The sequence below is a fragment of the Drosophila kikkawai genome, chromosome 3R (genome assembly GCF_030179895.1).
Source record: "Drosophila kikkawai strain 14028-0561.14 chromosome 3R, DkikHiC1v2, whole genome shotgun sequence".
In the NCBI taxonomy this organism is placed as follows: domain Eukaryota; kingdom Metazoa; phylum Arthropoda; class Insecta; order Diptera; family Drosophilidae; genus Drosophila; species Drosophila kikkawai.
In genome coordinates, this window is record NC_091731.1 from 37,442,791 (window position 1) to 37,456,975 (window position 14,185).

Genomic DNA, 14,185 nt, shown 5'->3' on the forward strand with positions numbered 1-14,185 from the left:
GTCCGTGGTTATAATCGCAGATGAATTATCCCCAGGGATAACCTACTTTGTCAGGGGATTTTTTAACCCGTGAGACAATTGTTTCTCGATGAGTTATCTTGTTATCTTTAGGGTATTTTTCACATGATAAATAAAGGGAAGTCTGTAAAGGATTTGGGTTTTATATTATTAACATAATGAAGAGTTATTAAGGGATTTTTTTAATGGTTTTTAAAAGATAATCTGATATTTGGATAAAGGTTCATCAAGATTCAAGACTAGCTAGAATTTATTTTATTCAATTTTTGTTTTTAATTTGAAAAGTATTTACAAAATAGTTTTCAAAGTCTCAATTTGTTTAATTATTCATCACAGCTCTTAGTTAAAGTATTACATTTCCCAACCGCTTACCATCTGTTGATCTCTGCTAATTAAGGACTAAGGATTTCATTTCACTCCTTCAACGCCACATATATCAAGGATTCCCGGCCATTTGTAAGCCGCTAACTGCTACCAACTGACTCGGACTCTGGCTTTATTAATTAGCGGGCCATAAAGCCAAGCCAAGTAGCTCACAAATTTCAATCAGCCAAGAGCCTCGCCGGATCGCTGGCAGGGGGTTAAGGGCTAAGCTAACCCTGACCTTAACCCAAGTGTGAGACATTGTTGTTGTCTCCTCGCCGGCTATTGATATAGTAAATTTCCTAAGAAATCTTAGAGATGCGTGGCGGTTGATAAGCGTGAGGCAGCGGCAGCATTTAGTGGCAGATGCAACTGCGCTTTATTGTGTCGCCTCCTGTTCGGGTTTGGGTAGGGGTTTCAGTTTGGAGTTTTCTACTTGGCTACACACTCACTCTCTGGCCGTGTTCATTAGCCGCCATAATTTATATGAGCCAACATATTTATTGAATGTTTTGGCAGTCGTTTTAACGGCTAGCTCGGGACTCGACTGGAGGCTTGTGTCCAACCATTTGGCTGTGGCTGCTTGGCCCAGCTGCCAGATCTAGCGAGTGCCATAAAGGGGCACTTGGAGAAAATATAGAAGGAAAAAGATGGAATAGAATAATAATGGAAAAGCAACCATTATACTAGTAAATATAGAAATCCTACACAATGATTATGACCATTTTAGGCTGAATATTGGATCATTAATATTACAACAGCTTTTATGAAAACAAACTCCTCAACATCATTAAATTACTATACAATTTCTCCAAGTGCATCCTTCTCGCTTGTCATAAAGTTGGAACTCAAAGACCTGGGACAGTTGCCACGAGGTCTGGCCTGGGTATACGTTCCTCCGGAGTTTGGTTAGGCACCTGGGTGCCGAATTCCAAGGTGCCAGGGTGTGGTGCCTCAGCGTCTGCGATTTTTTGGTCTTTCTCGGCCTAAGCTCACAGCGTGCAATTATTTTTTCGATGCTAGTGTGAAAATAATAAACCTGCCAAAGTATATATGGTAGTTTTGTGTATGTGCAGAAAAAGTGTCCTGCGGTTCCTAGGACGCCCTCAGACCACCGCCTTCTTCCTTCTTTATTTCGCTCGAGTGTGTACTTGAGATTGAAGGGACGACGACGACTCCTGAGGACAGGGACTTCGGCTACCCAGCTGTCCGGGCAGAGAGCAGCATCCCAATACCCTTACCTGAAACGGCACTCGAGACTCTGTGGGTGATGGATGAGGCGAGACGCTGAGAGCGAGCGTCGCAGGACTCAAGTGCTTGTGGTGTGTCCCTTTGTTTGAGTTAACATTATTCTCTACTTTAAATACCAATTAATAACTGCAGCTGAAAACTGGAAACTGAAACTGGAACACACAAGTGGACCGAGCTAAGGCCAAGTGCAAATATCATTCGATGGGAGACTCATGAGATGAGGTCCTTACACTAGGAACATTTTTGTGAGAGCTAAGAGAAGTTGAAGGCTTGGAAAATTTAACTTTAAAGCATTTATTTTAATAAGTTTCTCGTTTAATAATATTTCTAAAAATAATAATAATCTATTTAATATCTAAATTAATTGATTATTTAATTAATTTCGACATTTTCTTCGGTGTAATTACCTCTCTTTCTCTGGCGATCTGGCGTGAATGCGTCATAATCTCCGCCACTTGAAAATGATGGCAAATATTTGCGGAGCAGCCGCTGCTGCCGGCGACGCCGCTGGTGGTTCCAAGATGGACTGGCGGCGGGAGGAGGAGGTGGAGAGTGGCCAGCCAGCCAGCCAGCCAAGTGACGAGTGACGACAACTTGAAACAATTAATGTGGCATTTGTGTTACGCCGCATGACTTTCGGCTTCTGCGCTCAGATCCGCACCTCGGCAAACAGATGCTAATGGGTATGACAAGTCACAAGTCAGCCGCCGCCGCCGCCACCGCCACCGCCGCCGCCACTTACTCAATTACTTTGCCAAACATGGCCATAAGTTACTACCATTTACCCATCATCGTCCAGCATTCGGAGTATTTATGATTTGTTTGCTCATCGGCTGGGACGTTCCAACTACCAAGCGTCAATATTTTCCATGCAAATATCCCGAAGAGAGAGAGAGGCCTCTGGCTCTGTCAGGTGTCTTGGTGTCTTGGCCAAGTCGGCACTTCTCAGAGGTGAAATATCTTGGCTATAACAGCAGCAGCAGCAGAGTCTCCCCCTCCTCGGTAGCCTCACCAACATCTATTATGACTTCAAAGCGGCAACGCGCGCCAATTGTTCTGGCAGATTTTCTATAAACTTTTGACTCACATTTGCCAATTAACTGCGACACTTTGAGTGTGTGGAGTCATGGGGCAGCTAGCTACCGGTCTCTATAAATAAACTCTATCTAAATGTGGAGGGGAAAATGTTGATACTGAAGAGATAGAACTTGAAATGCACTAACTATAAGGGGGATTTTATAGTAAAAAGTTAAGGCTAGAATAGTTTTCTTTGAACAAGTTTAATTTTTAGTAGAAAAACCATTTTTAATTTACTTATAAAACGTTTCATTTAGGTTTTTAAAGGCATTTTCTATGTCTATTTTATATATAATACATATTTGTTTGATAGAAAGAGTATCCTAAGATATTTTTTTCTAGTTAGTTTAAGAAGCTAAAACAATCTTTCCCTGGAAAGGGTATCTAAAAACGCGCCGCTCGCGCATTCAAATCGCATCAATGGACCTTCGAAACCAAAGAGAACCATTGTCCAGCTCTGAAGACCAACTTGGGTCTCAGATTTGGCTTTGGGTTGGCCAGAGAATCGCCTTCAGTTCAGCTTACAAATAAAGGCAGTGGAGGAGAGGCAAGAGGATACCCGGATCGCTGGATCGCTGGCGGCTGTGTGCGATGTCAATTAGCAGCTACGGAATGACACTTTATGTGCGTCGCACGAGAGAGGCTTCAGCTACAGTCGGACTTGAGAATTGGCTACCAGAATCCGGCAGAAATCCTTGTGCAAAGTGCAATCAGTGCAAAGCAGAAAGCCAACGAAAGCCAGCGACCATGAACGGCGGGCCAACGCAGTTGACAAACAAATGTGCCGGGTCCAAGGAGCCCCAGAGAGAGAGAGAGCCCAGCGAGATCTAAGGCAAGCAAACAATTGATATGGCCCAGACGCGGGCTATGTGACTTGGAACCAGGAACTTGGGACAGCCAGGGCAGAGGGAGAAAAAATTGAAACTATGTTTGCCTGGATAATAAGTTGTTATAAGCTTTAATTTAAATTAAATTAAATTTAATTTAAAGTTTTAAATGAAGTGAATTTAAATGAATAATTTCCATACAGTATCTCCTTTATCTTTATTCAAAAAGGAAACTTATTACAAGATTTACCTTGTATATAGACCCATTTTCTCTCAGTGTTCGCCTTCGTCATGGAGAACAGTAAGAGCGTTTGTCCATCTCAAGCTTCTGGGAGCTTCTGGGAGCTTCTGGAAACCGAGGGGGATTGCGATTTGGACCCGTATCGCCGCAAAGTGACTTGTAAACATTTTAGCAACTTTTCAACTTCAACTTCAACTGGGAATCGGGAGCCCCAGAGTCAAGAGCCTAATGAACTGCACTGTCCAATGGCCAATGGCCAATGGATGATGGGCAAACTGGGATCTCGTGTGATTGTCAGTGCAGCTTGCAATCGCGTCTGCAAATTGACAAGATAAATACATTTAGCTAATTTGATTTTAGCTGCTGGCCGAGTTTCGGCCCCTGGGCCTTTTCCCTCCAAAAAGGAAGCTGAAAATTTGTACGCACAAAGCGCAATTAAGTTGTAATTAAGCGGCACACAAAGGCTGCCGACTATTTATGGAAGAGCAAAGTCGGCAAAAGTCGGCAAAGTCGGCTAAACGTTGTCCTCTCCCACGCGAAAAACAATCAAAATTCATTAGCCAAGCGACGACAAATAAAGCCAAAAGCAAGGGCACCCGACTTGGCCAGGGGTGACTTTTGCACATAAACACTTGGAGAAATAAATATATAAAACCATGGTTTTTAAGGGACATTTAACTGAATTGGGGAACCTTATTTTATTCCACTTTTAATATTATAATTACAAAAACTTGAATATTTTCAACAGAATATTCTTTTCTTTTCTTAAGACCCAGATTACTTAAAATACATTATTTTCCCGAGTGTACAAAATCCCCTTTTATGGCAGGGGATGTGTAAATATATGCTCAGGATGGCATGGAGCGAGAGAGCTGCCCGGAGAGGCTGCCCGGAGGGGCTGGAGAGATGGTGGCACATAAAAGGCGACAGAACCGCACATCCTGCGCCAGGAAGCAGCCGGCTGAAATTACAAAAGTCAACCCCCAAATGGCAGAGAGCCATAAAAACGCTTGAAAAGCGTATGCTCACAGACTCCTCCCACCCCTTGGGCATGCGGAATAAGAGATGGAGGATTCGGAGATGGAGATCCTCCCTGGCAGCATCCCAAGCCCAACCAAAAACCCCGACTGGAAGGCTTTTGAAAAATTGCAAATTGAATTAAGCCAAAGTTAAATGGCTAAATGACTCGAGCCAAGTATCCTCCTCGCAGCCAGGGCTCCGTGGGTTATGGGTTTTGGTTTGGCTTTTTGGGGGTTGCGGTTTGGCGCTTGATAGTAGCTAATATGCTGCAAAGGATAACACCAGCACCGTGGGCCAAGTCAGAATGCCAAAAATCAATAAATAAACTAACCAGGGCTTATGGTATTTTGAACGAAAAGGATTAGGGGCATTTTTAAGGGTTTGAAGGATTAAAAAGGCGACTTAAAAAAGATCTGAGTGATGGAAGAATGAAAGAGAAATGTAGAAAAAATAGAGGTAAATACTAATGAAAAGAATAAGGATTTTTAAGTCACAGAATTTAAAGCAGATCGTGAAAGACATTCAATTAATCCAGTTAAAAAGCTGCCTAAAATTCCTTTTTAATATATAATTAACACTTTTAGCTTTCTAATATATTTTGTAAATTATTAAAAATCAAATTTATGTACAAGACTTCCACTGTAACCAGGAAACCCCGCACCCACACGGCAGAAGCAAACGCAACGAGCGAACGCCTTTTGCCAAGACTCGGCTTTGGCTGGCTTCTGGGTCTCTGCCCGGGCCTGGTCGGGATTGGAGTGTTAGTGTTAGTGTTATTTACCAGGCTAAATTATTAAACGATTGTTAAACGAGCGGATAAAGGATGAGCGTGAATGATGATGATGATGATGCCGCTTGGGGTGGAAAAGTGGAAAAGGGACCAGGCCGGGATAAAATGCCAAGGAAGAGCAGAAGGAGGAGGAGCAGGAGGATGCAGCTCTGCCTTGTTAGCCTGCCAGCTGAAGGGGAAATTTGATATTAGGTAAATTTATTTGATTTACATTTTTATGGGGCACCCGGCTTGCCGCAGCCAAGGGTGGCTGTACTGACAGAGTAATGGAGGTGGGAATTTTCCTTGTTGTTTGCCAACGTCGTCCTGCGCTTATCTGGCATTATGCCGGCAATGAAGATAAGAACCTGTCTAGGGTAGAAATAATACCAGCACACACTCTCTCTCACACACACACACAGACAAAGTCGAATGGAATAAATGCAAAGTGAATTAATAAAAATGGCAGCGAACAAAAAATAATAATCATAAACGAGTTTGCGACGCACGTCGAGATTTTTGCTGTTCTTTGTGTGTTTGCAAAGGAAGAAAAGAATACTTAAGCTCAGGGCTTTATTGTCACTTGTTGTTATTTTTTTTTAATATTTATAAGAAATTATTTATGGCAAAATTATGAATGTAATAGAGTATAAGTTATTATTTTTGGGTTTATGTAAAGAGAAAAAAGATATAGATTTCTTTTGTGGATTTGTGGAATAACAACAAAAAGATCTATTATTAAATATAAGTGAATTTATTATATATAAATTACAAATTACATTTTTAGGCTTAAATTAAATAACAGGAATAAATTAAAAAGCAGAGTCTAAAAGACACAAGGAGCCTGACGGTTTTGCTGAAAGCTTAGCATCAGATTTTTCCAAAGAAGCTTAGTTGCAAACTGATACTAATACTAAATTAATAATAATATATTTGTTTTAGTTATTAATATTATTATTTATACATTTTCCATATATGAATAACTAACAAGATCATTTAATACACCAAAAAGTACCGAGGAAAATAATCTTTGCGTAGCATAGGTTTCTGTTAATTAAATACATTTCTCAACGTGATAAAAAATTCAAATAAAATTACGTATTATTAGTAATAATTACTACATCTAATCACCTATCTTTTAACAAACATTACATTGTAATTATAATAGTAATTAGAGGCCACTTTTTTCTCTCTGCAATTATTGAATGGTGGACTGCTGTCAATCAGCCCCGAACTTCGTTGAAGATCAAATCCCACCCAAAAAAGGGAGGCAAAAAAAAAGAACCAAGGCAATCAGTGGCAAATCAGAACTTTATTTATTTGCTTGTTGTTTGCCAAACATTTACGCCATCAGCAAAACGACACCCGAGAGCTCGTTAAATGCTCAGCGATGCGGATGTTATTCAATAAACGAGCGCTGCGCCATCATCAACGCACACCCCGCCGTTTAGTGTGTGTATCAGTGTGTGTGTGTGTGTGTGTGTGTGTAAATGACTGACAACCGCAGGGTGTGTGTGTGTATGCCACAGGGGGATGGTTTATTTACTCGCCAAAACCAACCCCTCAATAACAACCCAAAGGCAAAAAGGCGAAAATCCCCCCGTCGATTCAGCCATCTCTCTGCAATAACGTTTATTGAGTCGAAGTTTCGCACCAGCCTCATCCTGTGTGTCCTTCGAGCGGGCGCTTCTGAACTGTCAACATGTCAACTGTTGGTTTTTCGGTCTCCTCTGGGTGGGTGGGTGTGTTGGCACATTGCTTTTTCGGCCTGTTTAAGCGATTTAACGCATCGCAAGGATAATGAAATTTTGATTATGCGTCGCTTGGCTGGTTATCCTGGCTCGGGATAACTGGTTGCTGCTGGGGTCGCCATGAAATTAGCCTCGTTTAAAGGTCCTTTGGCAGTGGTGGGGAAAACGGGAATGGGTTCAAGTTCGTGGAGCTGCTAATTATGTTTCGAGAGAGAGAAAGGAGGAGGGGTTTATATTTTAAATACAGATAATTAAATGGCAATAAGGGAGGTATTAACTAGAGGTTTAGGGAGGGTAAAAATCGAGTTTACATCTTTGAAATTTACAACAGATATTTTTCTTAATTTAAATGGTAAGAAATACTTGAAGATTGTATGTATAATCCAATTGATTAAATTCTAAGTTCTTAACCCTCTGGTACATCTTTCTTTTTAATTCTTAGCCCACACCAGTAATCAATTTGCTGACTGGGTAATTGTTCACTCTCGGATACAAACAATTATGCAATTCAATTCGGAATTAATTGCACAATAAAACACGTAATTCTCATTTAATTGCTGGACAAAAAAAGGCACACGAAGCACAAAATAAGTAAATGTACAACCCACATAAATATGCAACACCCACACAAATACACACACACACACACTATGCCTCCTCACACCTCCTTCTAAAAATCGAAACACAAATCGCTTGGCGGGAAATATAAATTCGAAAAATTATGAAAAACTATCAAAACATTTACATACAGAGGAGAGCAGGGAAGGAAAAATGGAAAATGACTTGCTCTACTCGATCCACGCACTTGGAGGTGTTTGATTGGCTTTTTAAAAGCCAAAAGTTGGTTCTTTTTTGGAATTAAATATATTTTTTATTTTTAAAATATTAATAAGTCTAAAAAAGTTAAGATTTGGTGATAAATTAAAGCTAATGGTCTTAAGTATGGCTTTTTATGAGGTTTTTGTACTTCAAAAATGTAATTTCATTTTAACTTTGAGCTTGTAAAATACTTAAAAATCATTTATTCTATAAAAAAGTATTTTTAAAAATATAAAAAACATTCGAAATACCCTTTCAATACCCCAAAGAACCCTACTTAGTTTCCATTTATTCCTAAAAATCTCATTTTAGCCATAATTTTTATACCATTTTCTGGGGCTTTGGCATCACTGCACGCAGCCAAATCGGCGGCCATTTATCAATTGACCAACTTGGCCGGAGCGTGGACTTTGTTGGTGCTTTTGTTATTGGCCGACTTGGTGGTGCTGCTGCCGCTGTTGCTGTTGCTTTTGCTTTTGCCGGTTTCGTTTCATCTTGGGCTCAGTGGTCAGCGGCGGGGGCTGAGACTCGCTTATGATGTTTATTGAAAAATTAATTTGCGCCTCGTTTTCGTATCCCTCTCTTTTTTCGGTGCCCATTTGCGTATTTCAAAGCGCAATGAATAATGATGCTGGTTAAGTAGGGAAAAATAAAAGAGAAAAAGCTCGCCTGAGAAATTAATATTTGTAATTGGCTATAATTGTTTATGCCAACGGGCTCGCAAAAACTCTAGAAAACGCGATGAAGACAATAATAATATTAATGAGCTGCCCTCCTCGCTCAACACTCAACACATTTTGTTGCCCTTTCGAAATATTTAATTGAAAAGAAAGCGGAATTGTCTGTCTCTCGGTAATGAAGTGCTCAACTTTTTGGGGAAGTAGGGAAATGTTTTTAATCAGCGAAGCCAGCTTAACGATGTGAAGTTGGAAAAAGTGGCAAGAGATATTTCAAGAGTTAATTGAATGGCTGGGAATGTGTGAAGACTTTAAATTGGATTTATTATCGGGGCTCTAATTGGGTGAAATTAATTATAATTGTATAAGAAATGTAGGAATATATTTTGGCAATTCATTGAAAATTGATAAAGGAAATTCTATAGTTTATGATAAAGAAAAATCCTTTGATGAACCATAGTTAAATTTAATTACACATTTTATTCTTTTTTTTTTCTCTTCAGAAAACTATCTTATATTCTAAATTACAATTTTCTTTCTTTACTAAAAGATAAAATATATATTTATATATTTATTTTCTCATATCCCAAGTACTTCTTCTTATTTTATAGTATTTTAAAATTAATTAAATTATACATTTAATATTACTTTCTTATAAGTAAACCCCCAATTAACCCCTTTTAAATTCGTTAGCAACTAATTAAAACATTCAGACAGCCGACAGCCATTCGTCAACTGTTCTAATTGAGCTCTTTATTCGTCTCCCACTGGCAATTGCCATTAAAAATCCCTTGCCCCGACTTTCTACCCGAGGAAAACTCCGCCCACTGAAAACCCCAAGCCAAAAGCCCATTTTCCTCCAGCGGGAAACAAAAGAGCTGGCGAAACAATGGCTGCTCCTTCTGCTGCTGCTGCTGGTGAAAAGTTTTCGAGCCAACAATTTCGCATAATAATCCTTAAAATGAGTTTAATTTGTAGAGTAAAATTATAAACAGAGTGGGATGATGTTGGGCGGAATGGAAATCCTTTGTTTTATGCAGTTTATTCGTTGGGATAACAAAATTTGAGATATAATCCTGGAATATTTTGGAATATGTTACAGAAAGGACAGAGATAAAAATAAAATATATTTTTGGTAATATTATTTAATTCATTGTTTACCAATCATTTTAATATTTTGTAGATTTATTTTTCTGGACAGAAAAACCACTAATCTTGAGTTCAAACCTGAACAGAAACCCTCTTTAATTGTATATATCACCGATATATGCATCTTAAAACTTATACCACTAAGCTATTTTTTCTCTCAGTGTCCCTGATTGATTTCCCAGAATTTGTGTGATTTTTCTGAACCCAAAAATGCCCGATTTATGCGTACCGATGCTTATTTTTATGGCTTATCTGCCGAGGTGCTCGCCCAAAGGACACACATAAAAGGCAACCAGAAGGACGACAAAGCAGACGAAGACTGCTGAAAAAAAAAAAACATAATTTCCTGACCGAGATTGCAGCTTTGCGACAATGCTGCTCGCTTAATGATGGGCTTATTATTTATTATATTGTTTTTTTTGCGCTAAGGACATTGCTCATACGCCACCGAGTACCAATTAAATTCGGGTTCCTTTTCGGGCGACTAATACCCCTGTATATAGCGATATATATCTGGTAAAATCAAAGACTTGCAGACGTCAAATGAAGTCATTGAAGGCGGTGAGAAGGAGACGGCATTAGCGAGGAAAACCATAGAGGGAAACCCAAGTGGAAATGGACAAGCGTTTGCCGCCGCCGCCGTCGCTGCTTGTTATAAAATGCTAATACGCGCAGCAGCTCGGCGAAAAAAAGAACAAAGTGGAAAAACGCTTTGAAGATTGAATTATTCAATAATAATTAGGCGTGCGAGCGGTACAACTATATAGAGCCACTCGTCCCATCTCTGTTCCTCGTACTCACCACACTGGAAATAAAGCGAGCGAGAAAAGAAGGCGGCGCAAAGCAGAAAAGTGGAGAAAATGCCAAAGAAAAAAGTAGCCGCGAGCGAGAGGGCCATACTCGAGCCAATAAAAATGGTGTCGACTCTGCGGGGCCCGACCTAAGCGAGAGGGAGAGAGAGCGAGAGCGCATATCCGGTTTTCGGAAGCCACCACCACCACTGTGTCCGCGGCAGTGTGCGTGCGTATCTGTGTCGCCGCTTGGTGTTCAGCGGCATTATTCCCATATTTCAGTCGCAAAACAGACGTGATCTCAAGAGGACGCTCTCTCTCCCGCTGAACTCGCTCTACGATTCTCCGCAGAAACTAACTGTGAAGCAGCCTCAGAGCCGCGTGTGCGCGAGTGTGTGTAATTAGCGCGTGTGACGAGCAGCGCATTTAATTAACAACAACAAAAATAAGAGAGATAATCAAAACAAATTAAGGCAGACGGAAAGCTCAAGTTAAATATTCAAACGGAATAAATATAAATTAAATAAAAGTGAACAATTTGAAACACTAAACTTTTTAATTCTTCGCAAGTGAAGAAGAATGTCTGACAAATGATTTTAGAATGAAATTATAATTCTAAAACTCTACACAAAAACAAAGAAGTTTGACAACTTCCCTTCCAATTCTTCGCCAGTTTCTAGAATGAAAAGAGCACTCTAAGGCCCAGCATAGATTTTGGAAAGCCCCCAGAGAAAGACTCTAAAAAAAAACCCCAATTATTCAGAAGGCTTTATGTTAAGCATGACAGTGACCGGCCTGCGCCAGACGATGACCAGCCCCACGGTGCCGCCGAGCAGTATCAGCCTCTCCAGCGGCGGCGGGAGCAGTTCCACCACCAGCAGCTCCAACACCATGGCCAGCCTCAGTCCCAGCCTGCATCCCCTGAGCAGTCCCACCTCGCCGTCGGCCCTGCTCTTGGCCCACCAGCAGCACCTGCTCCAGCAGCATCATCAGCACCAACAGCAGCAGCAGCAACAGCAGCAGCAGGCGGCTCTCCAGCTGGCCGCAGTGCATCCGCCGGCACATCACCTGCACAAGACCACCTCCCGACTGAGCAACTTCAGTGTGGCCTCGCTCCTGGCGGACACGAGACCGAGAACGCCACCAAATGCAGCCGGAGAAGCCCCCACGAATCTCTCTAGTTCGGCGGCCACATCGCCCATCTCCCAGGCCAGCAGCACGCCCCCGCCGCCGGCTGTGACTTCTGTTCCTGCTGGAGTGCCTGTGACAACCACGACCTTTCATCCCGCCGCGGTAGCGCATCATGCTCACCTGCTCCAGGCGGCGGCGCATGTCCATCACCAGGCCATGGCCGCTCAGCTGAGACAGCAGCAGCAGCAGCAACAACAGCAGCAGCAGGCGGCGGATGCGAGGGTCAATTCCCCGCCAGCCTCCACCAGCAGCACGCCCAGCTCTACGCCCGTGGCGCCGGGATCCGCTCCAGGCTCTGGAGCGGGAGTCACACCATGCCTGCCCTCAAAGAGCGAGCGCCACTCGCCGCTAGGCAGTCACACGGACTCGGATCTGGAGTACGACGAGGAGCTCCTGCAGGAGCACGACGCCGACCCGGATCACGATGAGGAGGAGGACATCGATATCGAGGACATGAATGCCGATGACTCACCGCGCTCCACACCCGACGGCCTCGACAGCAGCGGCGGCGGCAAATCCATGGAATCTCCGCACAGCGTCGGCAATCCTTCGGGCGCGCACATGTCCTCGGCGATCCTGTCGCCGGCGGCTCTGGCCTCTGGCCACGTGCCCATCCGCCCCACGCCCTTCAGTGCTCTGGCAGCGGCGGCGGTGGCCTGGACGGGCATGGGCGCCGGTGTGCCATGGCCGGGCGCCAGGCAAATGCCGCCCTTCGGACCGCCGGGTCTGTTTCCGGGACAAGGATTTGGAGGAGGTAAGTGTCGTTATATATTCCTATTTTTTCTGTCCTGAGTTGGAGAGCTTGTTTTGCCGGTTTTTTATCTTTGTTTTTTTGTGTTAAGGAAATGATAAACCTTATCGGAGACAAGTGCTTAACTTTAGGGAAGTTCAAGGGTTTCAAAAGGTGTTTTAGGAGTAGGAAGAGAAGGTGCCAAGATTACTCACAAAAAATATATGGAAATTATTCTAAACTAAATTATTTTTAAAAATTTTTATTAAAAAGAAAGGGTTTATAACCTTTAAATTATAAAAATGTTCTTCATTCTCCCCTGCTTTCACCCAATTTATAATTCCTTGACCTTTCAAAAATGTAGAAAATTATACCAGAGATCAAAAAATCCATATAATATTTTTAAAAACATATATGTAGGTATTTAAAAACAATTTATTTAGCCATTGTTTCTCCGTTGTCTCCCTGGCAAGTTTATCTACACCATTTTGTGTCGCATTTTAATTCAATTAACTCGGCCGCCCCTCGTCGGCTTAATTGGCATCATCATCGATGGTGTGTGGCTGCGGGTGCTCCATCATGGCCACCTCATAGCCGGAGTCACCATCATCATCGTAGCCATCGTCGTGACTGCAGTTTTGTAGTCAAAGTGCGTGGCAATTATTATTGTGGAGAGGAGGGCCTTAAATAAAACAATGAAATATGCCTGATTGCCGGGACCCATTACTATATATGATGATGATGATGATGATGAGAGCCGCGTCGCGTCGGTTCTGATTTGCCTCAATTGGCCCACCGTCTGATTCGAGATTATTCATTCATTTTTCGGCGCTTTCCGGTCTGCCACTCAGTCAGCCGCCAGCCCCCTCGTGTCCGTCCCCCAAAATCTAATAATAACGCATATAAAAACCCCAAAACCCGGTCTAACTGACTGACCAGACTAATTGAAGCGAGTCTGGCGGCGGGTTAAACTATCCGATCTCTATCTGCATGCACAGTTCACACTTTGCCTGCATTTCCTGGAGCCTCCAAAAAAGAGAGTGTGTGTGTGTTTATAGGGGAAAATCCAGGGGGAAAAACCCTGGCAAAGTCACACTTTGATGCCGGGCAACTGACATGTGAACCTTGCGTTTCCGCAAGCCTTAAGCACAAAAAGCTTCTGGGCAAAAAAAAGTGTAAATTTGTAAATTTGCTTTTTATTTATAAAGTTTCCCCGAACAATACTTCTTGGTTTTTGTGTTGGTTTGCAGGCATTGTTTTATATAGAGCTGTCAGTTTGGTTTGGCACAAAAACAAGCCCTGGAAGGGCGTCGTCTTGTGCCGCATACTTTTGATTTGAAAATGGAACATTAATTCCCTTCCTAAATGGGCTTTAAATAGGAAAATTTGAGATGTGGAAATAAATCAATCTCGAATGGTGGGCCCATCAATTTCCCTCCGACGACTTCAAACCACTTGAGCTATCTTTTGTTCAAATTCTATAAAAGATAAATAAAGTATTCCAAACATTT

General features: G+C 42.1%; 1 protein-coding gene across 2 annotated transcripts in view; it reads left to right on the plus strand.

Moving 5' to 3' along the window:
• Nucleotides 1-14,185, plus strand: part of Dr (muscle segmentation homeobox protein Drop) — a 70,228-nt gene that overhangs the window by 49,336 nt on the left and 6,707 nt on the right. Inside the window, exon 1 of one of the 2 annotated variants that reach the window (XM_017168314.3) lies at nt 10,868-12,698. The exons of the other annotated variant lie outside the window; for it this stretch is intronic. Coding sequence (XP_017023803.1) covers nt 11,525-12,698 — 1,174 coding nt within the window. The 5' untranslated portion in view covers nt 10,868-11,524. Of the gene's footprint in view, nt 1-10,867; nt 12,699-14,185 lie in introns of those variants that run through there. 2 annotated transcript variants of the gene reach the window in all.